The sequence below is a fragment of the Pieris napi genome, chromosome 21 (assembly GCF_905475465.1).
Source record: "Pieris napi chromosome 21, ilPieNapi1.2, whole genome shotgun sequence".
In the NCBI taxonomy this organism is placed as follows: domain Eukaryota; kingdom Metazoa; phylum Arthropoda; class Insecta; order Lepidoptera; family Pieridae; genus Pieris; species Pieris napi.
Genome location: NC_062254.1, coordinates 840,084 through 863,446, shown reverse-complemented (window position 1 = coordinate 863,446; position 23,363 = coordinate 840,084). Strand labels below are relative to the sequence as shown.

General features: G+C 34.3%; 1 protein-coding gene across 1 annotated transcript; it reads right to left on the bottom strand.

Moving 5' to 3' along the window:
- Positions 1-4,822: 4,822 nt before the first annotated feature.
- LOC125060427 (peroxidase-like) lies at positions 4,823-21,542 on the bottom strand. The gene is made up of 12 exons (XM_047665331.1): positions 21,365-21,542; positions 15,697-15,836; positions 14,619-14,792; positions 14,217-14,404; positions 11,679-11,880; positions 11,003-11,200; positions 10,430-10,574; positions 8,075-8,225; positions 7,170-7,337; positions 6,450-6,648; positions 5,555-5,660; positions 4,823-4,949 (listed from the first exon to the last, which is right to left on the bottom strand). Exons 1-12 carry the CDS (start codon positions 21,493-21,495, stop codon positions 4,862-4,864), a joined length of 1,890 nt encoding a protein of 629 aa, XP_047521287.1. The 5' UTR covers positions 21,496-21,542; the 3' UTR covers positions 4,823-4,861.
- Between the last annotated feature and the right edge of the window lie 1,821 nt (positions 21,543-23,363).

The window sequence follows — 23,363 nt, the reverse complement described above, 5'->3', positions numbered from 1 at the left end:
TGTATGTACGTCGTGATACGGCTTTGCGCGTCGTGACACATTAATTACATGCTAGATTATGGCTTGGATCTATGCAAATCCAAACGTTAACAAGGCCTCGTGTTTGACCTAAGTCCTAGCCCTAGAATATATATATTATGTTATATATAATGCAAAGGGATTTATGTGTTGAGAGCGGAAAAATATTTATTCAAATATCTCTGTTTTTCTTGAACGAATTAGACCCCCGTCTGGATCGTGAAATATAAAAAATAATGTGTGCGTGTACTAGGTGTACACACGTAAGAAGTGAAACTTCTTTATGACCTTATTTTTCGAAAAACGACCTACTATATGCAACTTTACAGAAATTGGTTAAATAAAGTTAAATTAGATAAAGTTTAACAAAAGGCTTTTATTATCATAGACATGAATACAAATACAATTATTTCATTTTAACTTATTACTGTACTACTATGTAGTACTAAGATTATTACAGAATTTCATTAATTGTAATATAATTATTAGTATTACCTACTATCATTGTAATCGTTATTATATATTTTTGTTACTAATGGCTTCGAATCTCTTCGGATCAACCGTGGTAGGGACAAGAAAAAGATGGCGCGTAACCGAAAAATGTGACAAATGTGTGTAAATTTTTTTCAAACGCCGATAAAGAAGTTTGACTTCAAAAAGCAACATGGCGCGTATTCTGCTACAAAATTTCTCCCATACGTCGATAAAGAAGTTTCACTTCAAAAGATGGCGCGTAACGGAAAAATGTGACGCGTAACGAATAAATGTTACACTAAATTTTTTTCCAACCCCGATAAAGAAGTTTCACTTCAAAAATGCTTTTGCAGTGAATGAATGAATTTGGAAGGGTTCTACGATCCCTGGTATGGTCTTCTTTTAATGTTATAGAAGGCTAAGTGGCAGGAGGCTCATCTGATGTTAAGTGAATGAATGATATAAAGTCGAATTCACTGGGCAGCTGGTTCCATATTAGTGGTGCGCGGCAAAAACATCCTTAAGAAACGCTCAGTTGTCCAGGTGATGCGGATGGTATTTTGTATTCTGCCTTGACGTTTTTTGTTTTTTTTTTCATGACGTCCGATGATGAAACCCAGCTGCAGGTATCAGTCCGAACAACTACTCTGAACACTCTTCATATGAACATTAACTATATTCGTTTTATTACTAATACAAATCAATTAAAATAATAGTTTCTACGAGTATTAAAGGACTTGTGACATGCCGTACTTCTCTATATTTCACGCAAATATGCACAAAAATCGCAGAGTTTCAAACCTAAGAATCGCTCTTACATTGTATTAAGTAAATATTAGAAATAAACACAAACATGCAAAAGCCTCAATAACGCGGTCACGTGCGTGATCCCGTGCCCGTAAATGTAAACCGATTGGCGTATGTTGTGTTCTGAATATTGATACAAAGAATACTCTCCAATATCATATCAATATTTTCATCACTGATATTTTAGTAAGTAGCTTTAACATAGGCATTGCGTATGTTAATAAAATGTAGTATTATTTAAATATAACCTAATATATAAATTAATATAACAAAAACCAATAACTAACCTTAAAAAATAATTACCCCACGATCCCCACGGATCAAGGGTCAAGGAGACAGAAAAAATGTTTTCGATAATTATATATATAATATGTTTTCAAAAGTGTCTACTTTACAACAAAACACATTTGGACTTGTTATTTTCATTCCTGTTACATCTTGGGTATTAATTCCTGGTTCGATGTGGCAACGAAAACTAAATCCAAAGTTAATAACCAGAGTTCGTAGAGTACTCGCATTCAGAGAGGGATAAGTCGAAATATTAAACTTTGCGCAAAGAAATATTGCGCTGTAACCGACGGATTATGCCTCTGTCAACACAGACTGTTTGCTACTCTGTGCAAATCTGTGAAATGGGTTATTTGCTCTTGTTTAATTAAGGGACATTCCCATATTTTGGAATCATAGATTTAGGATTTGGATGTATAGGCATTTGAGCTAGAGGTCTGCCTATATATTATATGTGTTTGGTCTGGATTAATCGTAACTAGTGCAACAGTATAGTGATTACTCTAATGATATTATAATAGGATGAGGGTAGAGACAAAACGACAAACACGGACGGTGATTGCCGTGTATTGGACTCTTCTGAGTTATACATTTTTCCTTGTGTTATATGGAATTTTGGATTCTTTTTATAATAACTTTGTGAAGGGTTTTTAATTATTATTTTAATTAAGGTTTTGCTTCATTTCTTTGTTAAGCTATTTGAAATGTTTTTAGATTTGGGAAATGTCCTCATATTAAGTGTCCAATTATGGAATTTGTTTTATGTGGTAAACATTACATTACATTACAAACATATATAATAGGTTAGTATAACCCATAATCCTCCTGTCGCCCACCTTTATTTATTTGTATTGGCATGGCATACGCCCGGATCGATTCTCTACGAAAAAAGAAATTGATTACGTTTGAGTGTGGCGAAATTGCCTGATTAGTAAACGACAGATTTGCGGGAATAAATATCTACGTTTTTAGCGTCTGACTGGAATTATGGTGGACACAATAAAATCCTTACCAAATTGCTGTAGTTTTATCAGAAGAAACTAGAGACTTTTCCATTATATGTACCATGTAATAAATACATTTATATACCAAAGAGTCGGTCTATTACTTAGAAATGAGACTCTCAACTCCGAGTCGGTCGAAATCCTGATTAAGCAGTTAAGTTTTTTATTGGTGTATCTTAAGGTAAGATACAAATATAATCATTTTTTTTTTTAAAGACAATTCACACCAATTGACCTAGTCCCATGCTAAGCTGGTGAAGCTTGTGTTATGGGTACTAGGCAACGGATATACATACATATTATAGATAGATAGATATATAAATACATATTTAAACACCCAAGACCTAAGCACAACACCAAATGCTCATCACATCGAAGTTCGTCTCAGCCGGGGATCGAACCCGAGACCCATGGATTTGCAGTCAGGGGTACTAACCACTAGACCAATGAGTCGTCAAAATGTATAAGATTTTGATGCGCAGCAGTCACACTAACTCTCGTCTTTGCTGTCCTTAGACCCCTGCATCAAGGACTTCTTTATAACAAAATTGAATAGTTAATAAATTGAACTACACTTAACTGTGAAATTAACATAAAGAATAGTTTCCTATCTTAACAATATTCTAATTGCTCTCAATTTGCATTTTAATGGACAAAACTTGATAAGCGCCCGTTTAAGTTTTCCTTTGTGTATCTTTTGATTCAACTTGGACTTTCTTACCGCGATAAATAACTTTTGCCTATATTAAAAAGTCACAATGTTTTATTGTATGATACAACTAATAAAAAATGTAATACTTATTCACTCATAGAATAAGTAATCCAGCGATGAAATGCTACCAGCGTTAAAGGTACACTGCCACAGAGATCAAACTTTTTAAATTTGTTTTAATTTGTAATTATAATTAATTAACTAAAAGGACTGGAATAAAGTTAGTCTTCATTATAATCCCGTAAAGCGTTACTAGTTCACGCAGTTCCTAATCCTATGTTATACTATTAATTGTAAATGAAACAGAGTACCCAGAGATTTTGAATTACTTTTGACGTACACTTTAAGAACTTAAGGTCTACATCATCATACATATACAGAAAAGAGGTGTAGGTAGTAGGTAGGTGATCAGCCTCCTGTGCTTGACCACACCCCGTTGACTTTTTGGGTCTAAGACATGCCGGTTTCCTCACGATGTTTTCCTTCACCGTTTGAGCGAATGTTAAATGCGCCCATAGAAAGTCGATTCGTGCACAGCTGGGGATCAAACCTACATCCTCGAGGAGTAGAGTCGCACGATGAAGCCACTAGGCAAACACTGCTAATTTATGACTTAAGAAAGATAAGTGCATTAAAAAACGGGGCCTATACGAGTGGCGAGTATCACCGTCTAAGAATGACACATAGACTTGGTAACGGAGTCTTTTATTGCAATTTTAACTTTACTCTTGTTTGAAATATTTTTTCCACGGTCGGTTAAGGAAACAAAAAACCATATCCTCTTTTCATTTGAATAACGTTTTAATTAATTCCTTTGGGCCGTCCCAATTAGTCGACCGTTTCATCGTTTTAATATTAATTCAGAGATTAAGATAAAATTCTGGTGGATTAATAAAAATTGGATTGTATACATCCCTTTTGACTATTTTAAATGGTGTATGTCGTTTGAATTACTAGCCTTTGGTTTCAATTGATGCTAGTAATTGGGCATAACTGTTACCTATAATTCGGTGCTTCATTTATACAGGTGTGTAGCAACCCGCACCCATGTTCAGTAACTTCTTTGTTATGGCATAGGGGGTCAAACGATACGCCCGTAGAGAGCAGTTATCGCAGCTCATGTACTACGATTTTATTGGGTGCGTAGTTTGCCTTTGAGAGAGGAGTATGCTCTTTTTTTAAACAATTGGAGGTCGTATCTCCCAGGGAAAACCCCCTCCGGGATTCGATTGGACAATTCGCTAGTTCGCCAAAGAAAATGTCTTGTGAAGTGGACCGTGAAACTTACAATGCGCAGTGGCGATGATAACTAGTGGTAAGCGCATGGTCCGCTGGACATAAACCGGTGGAAACAGATTGTCCGCTCCAGACTTTTTCTGACCACTCCGCTCAGACATGGGCTACTGATTAAAGAGAGAGAGAAGCTATTGCGATCACAGATAAATGACTTTTCGCGGTCGTCACAGATAATTTATTAGTTTATTTTTTGTAATTCGGCAATTAAAATAAAAGACAGTTGAACTGATAATCAATGTATTTATTAAAAAAGCTACGTAGTTTATCCAAATGGATTTTTTCTGCAAGAGGAGTCGCGCCATGCCATTATGTTTAGTTGTTGGATGTTTGTACAGTTAATCATCTCGTTTCTGGAAATAAAACTGTAATATCAAGCGAACATTATCCCAAATATAATATATATTTATTTATTTTAAAAAAGGTACTCTACACATACAAACACTTACAGAGAACACACAACATTTTAAGGGAAACATTACAATTATAAAAGAGAAAAGAAATAATACAATAAAATAAATAAACTAGATTAAGAAATACAAATATGCAATAAAAAAAATTTGTTTGTAATTGGTATGGCTGACAGAACAATAGCTGCAGCATCTAATGCCTAAAGACATGGAGACTATCATAAAATGGATCAGCCGTGCATTTCCTCCAAGCGTCGTTTACGGCAGATAGAGATCTGTTTAGAGTAGCGTTACAACCAATATTGGTCATAACTGCCCGTACGTAAAAAGAATCACATATTGTTGTTTCACTTCAAGAGAAAATTAATTAGATTTAACAAATTTGGTAATGCTATTTACTCAAATGGCAATTATATACTTTTCATCTACATAATTCCAATTCAATTTCATAAAGATGGCTCCTGTAGGAACTATACATTCCCCTACTAAAGTCATCAAAAGGATTGACTTATATGTTTGAGAATGAGACATAAAAACTTGTAGCATACCCTCGACCAGCTCTCAAGAATGCTTTAGGCTGCACTTCGGTGATAGAGTCTCCAACTGCGCAGAGAAGTCCTGCTATTGTGAATTTCCTTATTTCCAATAATTGGTCTGAAATATTGGACAAATATTGAAATATACTAAACTACGGTAGTGTGAAAACGCTTTTGATTCAGGACATTGGGAATTTTTAGGCACTTTTTTTATTCATTTTTTACATTTAATACATACAGCCCTTAATTTTCATCATCCCTCTACGATCAAGCCCTATTTTTTATTTGTTAGTTAAGAGCTTATAACTTGAATTCTGAGGTTTATATAGAGAAAAATCACAGAAATACCTAAAAAGTATTCATTCCGGAAAACCGAACAGTCTCTGCTACCCTAGAGGGTAGCATAGCAAAATTTTCCATGTTGGTATGTACTAAAAAGGTAGGCTAAGGAAAATCACATTAAGGAGAAACGAAGTTCGCGGGGGCAGCTAGTAATTTAAATACGTATTATAATAAGTCACGCTTTTCCAAAGAGCCTCCACCTGCCACGGTCCTTCTCTCACTTCTTTCCCTCTAATCAAAGCAAACTGCTGTGGGTGCCCTTGACTCAATTTTTTTAAATTTATTTTATTATGGATTTTGATATAAAATTTGTTTCTTTCATGAAATTCTTGAAACATGGCATTAGGCATAGCAGGTCATGTGACTATAAAGATTATTTATTAAAGGTTAAAAATTAACTTGAAATAATTGTTCCATATAAAGTTCCAGTGTAAACTAGTTAGGGATACTACTCCCAGTCCAGCCCAGATGGACAACATCGTGAGGAAATTACAATCAGCAGTAATATTTAGGTCAAATCAATGTGCCATTACTTTACCCATTACCCAACTAAACAAAACCTTACCCAAAGTGAACGCGTTAGGCCTGTTAGGTCGTTCGTACCAATGTCTGTCAGAGACAACAGAACGCAGTTGTTGATGAGCGATGATGCAATAGAATGTCGCTGGAACTGTTCCACCTGGAATGTATTTTTCGAGCCACATTCCAACAAGCAGGTCTATATCTTCCACGTCTTTGTACTTTTCTTTAAGAAGTTCGATTCTCTGTAAAAAGTACTCGTAGGTAACCATACTTAAATTGTGGTTCTCTGTAGTTATTATATTATTTAAATAAATTAAAAATAATTATTTGGAATGGCATAAATATTGTGGAGTATTGAATTTGAATTTTTTTAAAATTATAATTCATTTAAATAATACTGTATATAATTAGCATTGTAATAAAATTAATATATTTTTCAATTTATTTATATCAAATCAGTACATATACAATTTATAAGATTTTAAGGATACTATTTACTATAATGTAGTAATGTAATAATGTGTGTCTGTCTTTTTTATATTATGTCTACTGAGCCGTGTTGTTCAAGTTTGAGCGTGAGACGCTCATCCCTGAGGTCGTAGGTTCGATCCCGACTTTTCACTCGTTTGTTTCTATCATATATCGTAACATCTCAAAAATTATTCTATCTATCGGTGAACCGCATGAAAATCTGTGCTGAAATAGTTTTTAGGTGTACCAAGAGACAAAATGTGAAGGACCAACGTTGCTCCGTGTAACGTACCTCAGGTTCAAACGCGTGACTTAAATCATCGAAGCTTCTTATTCTCTCACCGAAGCAGTATTCTCTATACTTGATGTATGGAGCAAGAAAGAAGTAACGATTTTTGGCTAAATCGTTCGTGAAAACGTCACTCGCTCGTTGATGTGGACCCAGGACCACCTCTGCCATCTTAAATTTAATAAAAAAAGTTAAATTTAGAAAATCCTTTTCCAAATGCTTTGAGCTTCAACGTCCTTCCAAAAAATATTATTTATTTATTATATATTACAATATACGTTACATATACAAACTAGCAGTTTATCGTTATGATACAGAAATGTCTAGAAGGTTGTAGACATTATTTTTAAAATGAAATGAAAAATTTAATCTGTTTAATTTTTCTATAAAACAGGAGGAAACAGGCAGGAGTCTCATCTGATTTTATGTGACACTCACAATTCCAGATGGCACGCAAGTGCTTTGCGGGCTTTTTAAAAATTGGTACTCTCTTTCCTTGAAGGATCCTAAGTCGAAATGATCGGAAATACTTCAGTGGGCAGCTGGTTCCACATAGTGGGGGTTCGTCGCAAAAACTGCTTTATGAAAAGCTCAGTTGTGGAACGACGAACGTCGAGGTAATTTGAACATTCTCAATGGTAAACGCGGAAGAAGATGCAGAGAGACCCAACATCTCTTCGCAACACCAAGCGATCAAGCAGCAAGGAAAGTGACAGGTCGTTGACGATTCGAATCGCTCTTCGTTGAATACAGTCTAGTGGAAGGAGCTGGTACTGGGGAGCTCCCGCATAGAGGTAAGAACATTACTCCATGTGGAGCCGAATTATCATTTTATACAGTTATATATTAACGTGTTTTATAAACGATGACTAAGTTGATAAATTTGATATGGTCATTCTAATACTTACGTCAAAGTCTACAGCATTGTCGAACTTGGCCATCGGCTGTCGTATCGCCCCTTGAGTGATGCCGTCGATGTTATCCGCCACATAACCAGTTCTCAACGTCATATTCACCAATTTTAAATCATTTAAATGGTAACCTTTGCTATCGTAAAGTCTGTAAAGAAAATAATTATTGAAGTGAAACTTCTTTAGGCGCATGAGGGTAAAAATTTACGGAACGTCACGAAGATGTGCAGATTTGTGGAAGAAAAGGGAGAGAACGATTGAGACCAATTGAGAGAGAGTGGGAACGGCGAATTACCTTATATTCTATTTTTAAAATAAAATTTCGTAAAGAGAATTTATGAAAAATTAGTATTTTATATTTTATGCAAAATAATTTATTGAAATCTCAAATGACGAATTGTAAATTAAATTGCCACGTGTTTTATATCGAAAAAAAATTCTAATTTGTATTAATTTTTGACACTTAATATTTTAATGACAATTAAACTCCTAACATATCTTTCTTTTCCCTCCCTCTAAGTCTCGTAAATCTAAAGTTTTAGATTTGTATAAATATGAAAAAGACCCAAAAATTAGTTTGCCAAAGAAGTTTCACTTCTGACATGTGTACTTTGTACTGTAAAATATATCGCCCAAATCTCACTTGCTCTTCGCAGACGACATTGTCGTATTCTCAGAATACTATAGGCAACTGGAAAGCATGTTACAAGAACGGAGCGGAGAGTGCTAAAGCAGGACTATCAATGAATATCTCAAAGTCTTTAGCGATGAAAAATTCAACAGAAGTGCCAATAAACGCGAACGAAGACCAAGTTGATTATGTAAATGAGCATGTCTACTTAGGACATTGAATAGCTAATAGAGAATGCATGGGCAAAGAACTGGACCGTAGAGTTACAAATACTTGGAAACTCGGATTTAGGCGGTGGTAATCTCTAGAATTAAACCTTACAATATATCAAGTGTAAAGTCACTCGGTTATCTTGAAATTAGAAGTATAGCTTCAGTTGAAAATGTTACTTGTTTTAAATTGGTTTAAAGTGCAGCATCTATTATCTCTTAATATAACTCTCTAAGGAAAAATAATAAATACTAGAGATGAAACGGATAGTTGTGCCGGATACCGAATACCCAAAATTCGGCCAACATTCAAACCGGATAGTCGAGTCGTGGTCAGCTAATGCTGTACAATATCCAAGCTTAGCGAAGTTTACCTGTCAGCGCCCTGCAGCATTATATATAGTGAAAGACTTGTCGGAAGCTGACCTGGCCTGGCTGTATATACATGGATACGGATACTTTCGAAACAGTGAAATTGGTATTTATTCATCATAATTTGCTCTTAGTGCAGTTTGTATAAATTATATTACAAGAGTATAAATTTTTCTGTTCTGTTATTACAAATCAGTGAGTCGCTATGCTAACTATAGTAGGCCTAGGTAAAAGTAGGTCTTAAAATGAGCACAAAACTAAAATAATAACAAACTGCGCGGTTGCTACAAGCACTACCGTATACCTTAACGGAAAGCCTCTGGAATATGTAAAAAACTACATATACCTTGGTAAACAATTATCATTCGAAGATAAAAATGAAGAACTTGAGGTAGAGCGGCGAATTAACATGAGCTGGAAAAAGTTTTGGTCCATGAAGGAAATCTTAAAAGGTCAATTTCCTCTTCACCTCAAGAAAATTTTCTTGGACACTTGTATTTTACCTACCCTCACATACGGCTGTCAAACGTGGACTTACAATACAAAAATAAAAACTAAACTAGTAGCATGCCAGAAAGCAATGGAAAGAAGGGTACTTAAAATAAGAAAAATACATAAAATTAAAAGCGAAAACATAAGACGAAGAACAAACGTTAAACATGCCTTACATTATGCCCTAAAACAGAAGTGGCAATGAGCGGGGCATATAGCAAGATACACCTTAAAGACAAACTGTATGGAAAGGACCAAGAGGAAGAAGGAGAAGAGGTTGCCCAAAAAAAGGTATATGGAAAGGACCAAGAGGAAGAAGGAGAAGAGGTTGCCCAAAAAAAGGTGGATAGAAGAAATAGAAGCGGTAGCAGGAAACGAATGGAGAAAGAGAGCCATAGAGTGAGTGGAGGAGGCCTTTACCAAAAGAAAATAAAATGTATAAAAATGTAAAATAATCTAAGCTGTGTATAATAATTTGTTCTTTTGTCATGATTGGAAATAAAACGGGCTTTATTATTATTATTATGCTTACTATAGTGATTTCAATCTTTATGTGGTATTTTATATCCAGTATTCGGCTGGATTTAAAATTTGAACCGGATAGTTTCCGAACATCAGTTTCATCTCTAATAAATACTTTCAGCTTACTTAACATTCCCCTCTTGTACGGTGTGCATCCATCTCCAGGTGAACGGATATTCTAAGGATATTTGTGGAGCCAGGTTGTCGTCATAAATATCTCGGAATCCTAAATCTGGTGAAATCACTCCATCGTTGATAAGGTTCTCTCGACCTGTAGTTATTAAATTTTGCTGCAGTTTTAGCTGTGTCGACCCGGGCAGTTCATGTTTGTGTGCGTGGTATTTGATTGAGTGGATTTAAAACCACGATGTCTCGATTGTATTGAAATCAATAACGTCAAGGGTAATTTTGTTCACATACACATGAATGCAACATACGGCACACATACATGAAATGATAAGAAAATCTGACCATGAAAATGAATAAAATTTTTTTTTTTTTTTTGTATCAGGGGGCAAACGGACAGGAGGCTCACATGATGCTAAGTGATGCCACAACAGAAACATTGCCAGATGGCTCGCAAGTGCACTGCTGGCCTTTAAATATCAGATGATATAGTCCATTAATTATTATTTAAAGTCTTAGAAGAATATCTTAAGCCCTACGTTAGCAGAACAAGTAATAATTATTGATACACACCCATGATCAAAGGCAGTACTTCATAGTAAAATATCTGGATGATTGACGCAATTACGATTTCTCTGGTAGTGAAGAAGAGTCGGTCATCATCCCAGCACGGATTTATTCCACCTAGAGCAGTTGCGATTGCGTTGTGGTATCGCCAGATCCAAACAGCCATTAAGTTACCACCAAGAATTGTATTCAACCCGTCTTCAGCTGGAAAATACAAATAATGTCTGTATAATGCAACAATGTATATAATGGTAAAAATTTACCCCCCACTCTAATGAGGTAGGGGTTTGTGGAACTCGAGTTGCTTCAAATACTCTAGTCGGTACTCTTAATTAAAATTAGGCCTACTTCAAATCAAATTAAAATATTAACATTCGCTTGAACCGTGAAGGAAAACATCGTGAGGAAACTGGCTTTCCTTAGACTCAAAAATTCGACGGTGTGTGTCAGGCACAAGAGGCTGAATACCTACTTGCCTATTAGATTGACAAATGACCTAAAAAAGGTTGTAGAGCCATTGGTTTTTTTTTATATTTTGCTGTAAATGTGTACATGACTTGAACAATTTTTCTTTTCAGTTGTGACACATTTAGAACACATTACTTCCTTTATATTTCCTCTCTGTTTTACACCCAAGAAATAAATAAACCAATACATAGTTTCGTAATACACATATACTCACGTGTATCGTGGCACCTCGTTTCCCGTGGCGGTTGGTTTGCGTAACACAAATTAGGTCCTTTGGTACTCGGCGGCCATATTTTGCCATTTTCGACTTCATACTTGAGCAGACCTTTCTGGAACATTCTACCTTTTTCGTTTAGTACCTTCATGCTACTGCCATATACGTGGGAAAGATCGAAAGCTGGTGTACCAGAAACGGCCTGAAATTTAAAAATTATTATTTTTATAATTGTCATATTAATAAATCATAAATCTAATATTTTCTATTACTTACTAATTCTACTAACGTAGCTCTTGATATTGTTGTTACTAACAAATTAATTAATGAAATGTATGTTTAATTAAGATTAAATTAGAGTTAAAAACCCAATTTTAGCAGAAAAATATTTTACCTAAAACAGTGATTATAAATCATAAAGAAAATAAAAATAAATTATACGATAAGATATATGATAGAAAATGGGTAATTAATGTTTTCTCAACTGATAATTATTATGAAGTATATAAATACTAATTAAGTTATTAGCTGTAAAATTCCACTAATTTGGATTTCCTTTAATCAAGGTAATATCAGAATACTGTTATGATTACACAAAAATGAATAATTCAAATAAATGTACATAATTGTTTAGTGAAGTTACTTTGGTGATTTGGTAATTTGGTTAAGGTAAATTGATGAAATGTTTACACAAATTAAGGTTGCTGACTTCGGCAACATATAAAAAATAATACCTACCTAAAAGCTTTATTTATTTATTAACACTTCGTTGCATATACATTAATATAGTACAATTTACATAATTAAATAAAAAGGAGAGCAACTGGCGGCCTTATCGCTTTCGAGCGTACTCTTCCAGGCAACCACTGTGAGAAAAAAAAAGTATTAAATTACAAAAGATAGGCAAGAAGTGCAAAAATACATGTATTAAATTTAGTTGTTTAGAAAAAGAAACAAAACTGGAACTAAAAACAAACTAAACTAATAAAGAATACATGAAAAAAAAAAAAAAAGTGCACATGAATCATTTTTAATTTCCTAAATTAGGATCAGTCTCACGACAGTTGGTAGGTACCTATTATTAAAGTTAGGGATACGATGTGGACAGGTAATGTTTGTAAAGAAGAAATTTAAAGGAAGATAGGAGCTAAGCGAATAGGGACTGGAAGTGAATTCCATAGCTTTACATACAAGCTTTTAGGTAGCTATGCATTAAATACGCATGAATAAAAATGTTATCTAATTAATCTTCTGAATAAATTCAACTACTTTGATGTGAGACTTCTGTGAAATTCCAAATAAATAAATCATACATATACTGAACACTAAGGGATAAGTAATTTCTAGGAAAATTTAGTAATATAATACTAATTTAGCTGCAACAGATGGCGTTGGCTAATCTTAACATCAAAGTTATCTGTCGATCTGTGTGTAAAAAATCACTATTACCTTTTTATCCTGTATTATTTTTAAGGTTTTTTTGAAAAATGTGTTGATCAAAGGTTATTTAATATTCCCAAACTTCGAAGTCCCTATATACGCTGATAAAAGTCAAAAGTCAAAAATAATTTATTTATGTAGGTAACATTGTACACTTATGCACGTCAAAAAAAGAAATTACAAATATACATTTACTGCCAGTTGTCAAATCAAGGGCGTAGAACGGAAGAACTGGCAATAAACTCTCCGCCACTCTTTTTAATCGCCAAGTTTTTTGTTTTACACGTTTGTAAGGAGCTGCAACCATTACACCATATTCAACGTGACATCTTAAGTAATAAATAATAATAAAATAAATTAAAAACAAAGATTAGTCTATCAGCAGGAGGCATGGTGACATAGGAGCACGCACTTACAATCTCGTGGGAACAAAACGCAAATACATAGTCGAAGTCTGATGGAGAGGTAATCGCAAAAACTGAAGCCTATTTTGAGGCTAAAGACAAATCGTAATATAAAAATTTATTTTTACCATAATTGTCATGTATTTTAGAAAAGATAGCTTGTTACATATACTGTAGATATAGCATTATACATGATGTGGTGAACTTTAATGATAGAGGACAACTCTTTGTTTTTAATTTATGTTATTATTATTAATTACTTATGATGTCATGTGGAACATGGTTTAATGGTTGGCGATTAAAAAGAGTGACGGAGAGTTTATTGCCAGTTCGTCTTTTCCGTTCTACGCCCTTGATTTGAGAACTGGCACTAAATGTAAAATTAGAAGCATTAATATGTATTTATTTACTGACAAGTCATAAGTGTACAATGTGTTACCCATATGATTAAATGATTTTAGATTTAGATTTTTTGATTTTTTAATAAATATTTGACAGCTGTCAAGAAACAGCAACATACTAGTAAACTGCGAGATACAAATTAGAAAATGGCAAACGAGCTGGAGGCTCACCTGATATTACGTGATACCGTGGCCCACAGACACTCACAGCTAGAGGGCTCGCAAGTGCGTTGCCGGCCTTTTAAAGGACCTTAGTTTATAACATTACTAGTTGATATATAAACAAAACATACTCTTTCAGGAACAGTTGTGTTCGGAGTGCAGCCAGCCGATTGAAAAGATTCAGGTCTTGTCATGTTCAGGCAACGAATATCGGAAAAGCGATGTATCGGATCATCGTTTGGAATGGAGTTAGGGACACAGGCATAGTCTTTCTTGCCTCTTTCAGTGCAGCAATACGGCTTCCATATTATGTAGGTTACTGAAAACAAAATTTCTGTAATCGAAATATTCGCATGTACCAATGAGTCAACTTCTGTAATTCGCAATATTTAATAACAAAGATTATGTAATGATGTATGCAAGAAATAGTTTCCGTATTTACAAGTTATATGAAAAAAAAAGTAACGGCGCGCGGCGATTTTTTGTATAACATATTTAGAAACAAAAACATATTGTATTTAACACAAAAATACCTGTATCTTGCAGAGAAACAAAATCTCCAACAATAAATACGAGGAAGTGCGTCAGCATGTGTGTGAAGGTGAGGCTTGGGATATGTCCTTCTAGAAGCACGCTGGTTCGCACTGCACGAGGCAGCGGCATTTCTTCACCGCCTTTAGTTAATTTTGGCTCAAATCCCATAGGACCTGCAGAATTATCAGTAATAAACGTTTAAAACTATGCAAGAGAGAACAATGCTGACCTAGTGTCTTCAGCGTCTCATCCCTCTGGTCGTAGGTTCGATACCCGGCTGTGCAACAAAGGACGATCTGTCTATGTGCGCAGTTAATGCTCGTACGGTGTAGGGAAACATTGTGAGTGAACCGGCTTGCCTTAGACCCAAAAAGTCGAAGGCGTGTGTCAGGCACAGGAGGCTGATCACCTACCTGTCAGATTGACAAACGATCATGAAATAGATCTCTGAGAACGGCAGACCAAAAACGTAGCGCCACTGTTTTTTTTTTAACATGCAATGTATGAAAACAATTATATCTATAAAACAACTATTTTTTCCGCAAATATTTATCAGGCCTAATTGACTAGAAGTTATGGCTAATTATACATATAATAAACGATAACCGTTAAGAAAATTTTAGTAACAAGATTATTTGTGGGATGAATGTGGGAAGTGAATAAAAACTTTTATATTATGAGATAATATGGGAGAATGCTGGCTCATTTGGGTCTACTGAAGTTAAGTTAAATGTGCGATTTCCTGCACTCGCTAACAGTTTGGTAGAGCTATTTTATAGTAGGTACAGAGTTTTAAAAATCGACATAATGTACTACTTTTGGTAAAAATTTATTATTATAATAATGATTATTTGTGTGAAACATTATAATTTATATTAATTTAATAAAATATTATAATATTTAAATAATATAACGATTGACTAATTGATATGACTCATAATGTAATTGTAACTTTATTCAACCTTTTAAGACAAATTTGCACGCCCTTGTGTGGCAAAATATGCGAACTTTAGATTGTACCACCATAACATTTTTGTAGCATATTCTTACAAAAAAATTATTATTTTTACAATATACCTTTACTATAATACGGTGGTAGCATCCTATATGTTGGTGTATGACTTGCACCGATGGTGAAGTACTTCAAGTTGTTACAGGACCCGTCCAATCTCCGACCTTCGTGTGGGTTACATGGCAGGATCTCATTGGTACACCAACTATAACAATTATTATCAAAGAAAGTTAGGCTTGGTTTTCTATATTATAATTCTTTGTATACGTATATCTGTACTATTCTGAGTGACCTAAACAATATATATTTGATTGTTATTAGTATGTTCTTTAATAAATAATTTGTTTAGATAATAATTACACCTCAGTAAATAAAATAAAATAAAATAAAATATGTTTATTATGGAACATAAGATACATGTATCACTTATTCCACGTCATTAAATTTGAATTTGTAGGCATCCCTACTCATCGCCAAAGAAGACAGAGGGTGTAGGCCGAGAGAAAAAGCCGGCGTAAAAAAACTCTCGGTACTCTTTTAAAATCGCAAATCATCAAACAACACTTATTTTAAAACAAATATCGCAAATTAATTAGAGGTAGCCTGTCTAGCACTAGTCCCAGGCCCTTTTATCAACTAGATAATCGTTGACTTTATAGTAAGCCTTTTTACACAGCTTTTCTTTAATACATTTCTTAAATTTATTGAAAGGCAGAGATAAAAGAACCTCTGGGATTTTATTAAAGAAGAGTATCCCTTTCCCCAAAAAAGAATTACTAACTTTAGATAGTCTAGTACGGGGAAATTGCAGCCTGCGTTTGTTACGTGTATTAACATTGTGCGTATGTTCTATTCTAGTAAACTTATCACTATTTTTTGTATACATACATAATATTTTCATAAATATATTGCGAGGGAAAGGTAAGTATATTAATTTCCTTGAATTTATCTCTAAGAGACTCCCTACATTTTAAATTATAGATTGCACCAATAGCCCTCTTCTGCAGGATGAAAATAGTTTCGACATCAGCAGCATGACCCCATAATAATAAGCCATAAGTCATTAAGCTATGAAAGTAACTAAAATAAACAAGTCTAGCTGTATCGACATCAGTTAGTGAGCGAATTTTTTTAACCGCGTAGGCTGCAGAACTAAGTCTCTTCGCCAATCCGTTAATATGAGGGGACCACTGAAGTTTTGAATCCATGGTGATTCCGATAAATACAGTTGTATCATCCAGATTCAATTCCTCATCGTTTATAATTGGTCCAGTATCCATAACCCTTGCATTTTTTGCACAAAATTTAATGCATTTTGTCTTTTTTGCATTAAGTAGAAGGTTATTCATACTAAACCAATGGACAATCGAAGATAGAGCATTGTTTACATCGTCAAAATTTGTTATTTGTCGTTTGATTTTAAAAATCAAGGACGTGTCATCAGCAAACAAAACTATCTGATGTTTTCTTTCTACCATGAAAGGTAGATCATTTATATAAACAAGAAAGAGGAAAGGGCCAAGAATTGAGCCCTGTGGTACCCCCATATCTACTGCCGACCCAGAGGACCTCTTACCATTCACTTCAACCTTCTGAGTTCTTCCGTGTAAATAGGAAGTCAGAAGATTCAGTGCGGTATTCTTGATGCCATAGTGACGGAGTTTCCCGATTAAGGTCTCGTGTTGGACACAATCAAATGCTTTGGATAAGTCGCAGAAAACACCTAAAGCGTCATGCGACTCCTCCCAAGCCTTAACTATATATCTATATAAAGTAAGTATTCTCTAAAAACACATGAAATTACTCTTATCTGACGACTTTTCAGATTACTATAGATGTTACCAAACATTATGTTTATGGAACACTTCTCGCATCGACTTCAACCGCTGTGCTCTATCTGTATCTACCGGGCCAAAAAGATCTCTAACGAGCCACTTTGGGAGCACTGCCTAGAAACCCCGATTAGCCAGCAGATCAAGGACCCAAGTGGAAATGGATAGGCCATACACTCCGAAGAGATTCCAATCATATCCACAAGCAGGTGCTTGATTGGAACCCTCATGAAAAGCGTGGTCGTCCCAAGCAAACCTGGCATCATACAGTTGCAGATGATGAGAAGACCGAAAGTCTTGGAGCGAGGTGAATACGAGGCTTAAGACCGATGATGGAGACTCACAGTGGACCCTCTGCTTCATCTAGGGGTAATAGGACTCTAAGTCAAAGAAGTCACGTTTACAATACCTCGGCTATCACATAATGTTTGCCCATATGAATCATAAGAAAAGAACCCAAATCTTTCACACAATCATAATTATGTTAAATAAGTTTTTGTCATACAAAACTGGAGGTTATTCACGTATACGATTTATGACATTCAGACGGTGTGGAGTTAAACATTGTAATAATAGCGGACGCAAGTGTAATGAAGTTTTTATTTAGTATATTTAATAGTCTAAGGTCATTCTTAAGTAAATGTTAGAACTAAAAATTAGATTTAACTCGTATTTCCTACATTTTATTTTGCTTGTAATTTTGATTTTTACTCTAGGTCACTTACCTTCGTATGTTATTCAGGAATGTTAATACTATTTTACCTTTTTGTAATTCACAATCTTTTCTCGAGAGCTGTTAAATATTAGATTATTTGTTTAAATTTATTTAAATTTTTTTTGTTTACACAGAAAACCCGAGCCACGTCAATATTATGTAATACCCTCATTAAAACTAAAATCGTTATTTCACGTATTGTGCAACTGTCGTCTTTTGGCATAGATAATACGTTTTTACGAATGTCAAACGTCTGATAGAATATATTATTTTAACAGGACTTGAAACCAGTTTTTATCGTGTATAAACCACAAGTTTTTTTAATTTTGCAGAACTACCCTGTATTCATAAAAATCGGTAGCGACATCTGCATTCTGCACAATCAGTACGAGACGTCGTTCTCCGAATCACGCTATTCCAACCGTTAATTATCTACATAATAATAGTTATCTGCTGCATATTTTTTATAACATCATGTGCCATTTCAGATTTTTTTGTTCTCCACATACATGGTCTCCACATATAATTATCAAATCAATGTATACAAAGTAGTCATTATTTTAAATATTTGTAACTTGTAATTTTGACTTTCATAGAGCGTTTTTAATGTTCCTAATTAGGCACAATTAGGTATTTCAATTGATATAAATGATTTATTTGACTTAACTTGACATGTTTGACACTCACATTGACAGAGGGCTCGCAGGATCGTTTGCGGCCTTTTAAGAATTCTTGAAGGTCTCTAAAAAATTGGTTGGTGGTAAATAGATGCACGTATGGACTTATTAAACCATTTTGAAAATATATAAAGCATATGTTCGGCGCTAATTTTGTAATAAACTACTGGACTGATTTTAAAAAGTATGTCACTATAAAGATTTTAAGTTTATTCGTTAAAAATATACAAAACTTTTCAAATAACGTAAATAAAGATGATTTTTAATATACTATTAACCTGGTGATTTACTAAGGTCAAAATAAATGTTCTAAAAGTATTCTAACAATAAAAACAAGTCTCCGTAATTTTAATTTAATTTTATGAATTTATTTTTATAGATAAGAGCCGTGTTGGCCTAGTAGTGTCAGCGTGTGTTTCTCATCCCTGAGTTCGTAGGTTCGACTACCGGCTTCACCAATGGATTTTCTTTCTATGAGCGCATTTAACATTCGTTCGTTCGGAAAACATCGAGAGGAAACCGGCTTACATTAGACCCAAAAAGTCGACGGCGTGTGTCAGGTACAGGAAGGCTAATCACCTACTTAATTAGATTGACAAATGATCATAAAACAGACAAAAATCCGAGGCCCTAAAAAGGTTGTAGCGCCACAATTTTTTTAAATTTATTTGTATTATCTCTATACCTACATACATCGTGAGTGCATTTTATAATAATTAGTGTATAAAACAATATTCACTGTAAATTAATTAATTGGCGGAAATTCTCGTTAAAGGAATTTTTAACAAAACCTTGTAGTGTTAGCTAATTAGATTTCAATCTTGTTAAAAACTTATAACCTACATTATAACTGTATCAGTTTCATGATCATTATTTTTAATAGTCATCCCCTTCCGAGTTCCGAATGATTCATTGGTACAGCCTTGATTCGAACACACGACCTCAGAGTTTGTGAGTCGTACGCTCACACCAGCCACTAGACTGTAGATTATCACGGATAATATCATAATGCTAAGTTTTTTTTAATTTTATTTGTTGATTGACCGCACTAAGCATAGGTTTTAATAAAAATATTTTTTGTGTTAAATAGTCCGTAGACAAATTAACACGAGTCTAAACTGGGCATTACTACTATACTTTTTTATTATTTTTAATATAGAACAGGGGGCAAAAGATCAGGAGGCTCATCTGATGTTAAGTGATACTTTTAGCATCACCATAGGTAAGCCTATAGACACTTTTAATGTCATATGGCTCGCGAGTGCGTTGCCGGCCTTTAATTAGTACGTTCTTTTCTCGAGGAAACCTAAGTGGAATTGGTTCGGAAATACTTCAGTGGGCAGCTGGTTAAACATAGTATATTTGTACGCAATATCGAAATTTAGAAACTACTAGCTGCCCCCGCAAACTTCGTTTCTCCTTAGCCTACCTTTTTAAATATTAGTACATACGAACATGGAACATTTTGCTATGCTATCCCAGAGACTGTTCAGGAAACTTTTTTGTTTTTCTGTGAATTTTTCTGTATAAAAACCTCAGACTTCAAAAAATTTAGGAGTCGATCGTAGAAGGGTGAAAATTAAGGGTTGTATGTATTTTTGTAAAAAAAAAATAACAAAAAATTGTATCTAAAAATTTAAATAAAAATTTAGGGGTGGACTCTCCCTTAACATTTAGGGGTTTGAAACATAGATAGTAGCCGATTCTCAGAGTTATTAAATATGCATAAAAAAATTCATAAGAGTCGGTCGAGCCGTTTCGGAGGAGTATGCTAACTAACATTGTGACACGAGAATTTTATATTAAATATATATAGCTGACCGGGCAAACGTCGTTTTGCCATGTATATAATTTATAATAAAAAACAGGGGTTGATCGTAGAGGAATGAAAATTAGGGTTGTATGTATTTTTGTATACTGTATCATAAAAATAAATAAATAAATAATGTAAAAATTAAAAATAAATAATTTAGGGGTGGACTACCCTTAACATTAAGGGGAATGAAAAATAGATGCTGTCCGATTCTCAGACATACACAATATGCACACAAAATTTCATGAGAATCGGCCAAGCCGTTTCGGAGGTGTTTAACTACAAATACCGCTACACGAGAATCTTATATATTAGATGAGATTCCTTTGAAAGAAGCAGAACGACAAATACCTAGTCAAAATTAAATATTTAATATATGGTACAATTATGAACGTCGAAAATCAAAATAATTCTACAGGCAATCAAGAGCGAATGAAGAACGAAAACTGGCAAGAAATTCTCCGCCATTGAAGACGTATCCACGAAAATTTAAAAAATAACGGTATTTTTTTGTCAGACCTACACAATAAAGAGTAGCTGAATAGAGTGTTACTCATTTGTTTATTCCAAAAAAAACAAAACTTGTCTAATTATCATGAAAAATAGATTGCATCTTCTAAAAAATTAAATAGTACAGACAATATCTAATAATTGTAAATTCTCATTAACCGTTTGACACTTAACAAATCTACTTACAAAGACGTATTCCTCTTCACATGTTCCTTGAATTCCTCAACGGATATCCGTTTTCCGGTGTACGACTCATAGTAATTACTAGACAGTGCACTGCAACAAGTCAACAAGCCTATGAAAAACACGAGTAACATTTTTCGTGCGTTCACCGCGAGACGCGGAATAAAAATCACGGCGAATTAATTTCAGTTTATATTAAGTCGAAAAACATGTTTCGGGCCAATTAAATAAGACAATTAAGGTAAGGAGGGGTTTATTCTTTTATTTGATGGTAATGACCTCATGTCACCGAATATACTTGAATATATTTCTTCACGCCCTTGTTTTGTTTAATATTCATTCAACCATACAGCTAACAGTAAGCAACAAGTTTTTTCGCAAATGTTGTTTTATAATTACTGTAATTACTATTATAATGATGGCTAGTAAATTTCTCACAAAAAACCGACACCCTCGAGTTAGCATAGTCAACATTTTAAAATAAAAAAATGTCCATTTCTTTAATTATGTAGAAATATTTTTTTTGTGATATTTAAATATCTAACTAGATAATGCGTTACAATAAATCTTTCAATGTAATTACCTTTTTTCTAGTTAGTGTCGTTTTATCTACAAACGTAGAATAAAGCGAAAGATAAAAATTTTAAAAAAGTTTTTTATCTTGTTATGTCAAAGAAGTATAACTTCTAACACATGTTTGTTTTACTAAATAAACGTGACTTTCTTTCTTCAGTCGGCAGCTCATGTCTGAGCGTCTTGGTCAGCAAGAAACATCTGGAGCGGACTATCTGTTCCCACCGATTTCCGTCCAGCGCCTCTCTTATAGTGTATGATTTTGAGGACGATGAGTCTTTCACTTAATCGGTCCATTTAGTTGGTTGGACGTGATCGTTTGCCTGTGTTACCAACCACCATCAGTTTCTCCAATTTCTTTTAGCTCTCAGACATGAATACTCAGCGGTATTCTTACCTTTCGTCTCCAGCACCGTGACAAATAAATGCGACAGAGATATTTCATTTTTGTTATAAGGCTTGTTTAACAGTGTTATAAGACTTGCTCCTTTACCTAAAAGCACCTGTCAACGTTTTAAAGATAATCTAAATATGTTTTACCGAGAAACCGAATTCAACATTGAGTGGGTGACAGGCAAGATGGCGGATATTTATGATCAGCTGTTTAATTGTTATTTTAAAAATTCTCTATATAATTTTTTATGTAATAGGAGGCAAACGGGCAGGAGGCTCACCTGATGTTGAGTGATATCACCGCCCATGGACACTCACATTGCCAAGACTCGCAAGTGTGGTGCCAGCCTAAGAATCGGTACACTCTTTTCTTGAAGGAAGTTGAACTGGTTCGGAAATACTTCTGTTGGCATCTTCCAGGCATTTTAAAGCTATACACTATAGAACATCCTCGAGTGAAATTTAATACCTAGAGAAATTTCTATCTGTGCCATGACGCTTGACCACATGGTAAGGAACATATCGTGAGGAAAATATGTTTTGTACCTAAGAACGGCACAGTATTGGCACACAAGACTGATCTACTTATCAGTAAAGAAAAATAATGAAAAGATGCAGCTTGGTAGCGACTTGTAGCGTCACTGTATGTTTTCAGTTTTCAAAATATTTTTTTCTAAAAGTATCGCTTGTATTGAAATATTTGTGTATTGCGTGATAATTTTCACAGTGCATTGTTGTGGAAAATTCCGTGCTCGGTATTTCGCCCGTATGAATGTCGATTGTTTTGTGGCCTAGATCTAGAAAAAAAAGGAAACAATAATCTGTTTTTTCTGGGTAAAAACAGTTATAAAAAATATAATAAGCCTTTGTTTTTATATCTTAGAGTATTTTACTTATATTATTTTTAACATATGATTCAAGTACCTTTTAATCTCAAGAGTTCACGACTTTTGAATAAAATACTTTTTAAGATTTTGACCGTTGACCGTAATTTAGTGCAGTATTGTATAGCAAAAGACTGTGGTGGTCTTTTGTT

What these genes read in the sequence shown, in the direction of transcription:
- LOC125060427 (XM_047665331.1), bottom strand. Translation starts at nt 21,495, where the DNA reads ATGTTACTCGTGTTTTTCATAGGCTTGTTGACTTGTTGCAGTGCACTG. An exon ending in ACACAACTGTTCCTGAAAGA is followed by an intron (nt 11,881 to 14,216) that starts GTATGTTTTGTT and finishes TTTAAATTTCAG; the next exon opens with GCCGTTTCTGGTACACCAGC. An exon ending in TTCTTGAGAGCTGGTCGAGG is followed by an intron (nt 4,950 to 5,554) that starts GTATGCTACAAG and finishes TTTTATTTCCAG; the next exon opens with AAACGAGATGATTAACTGTA.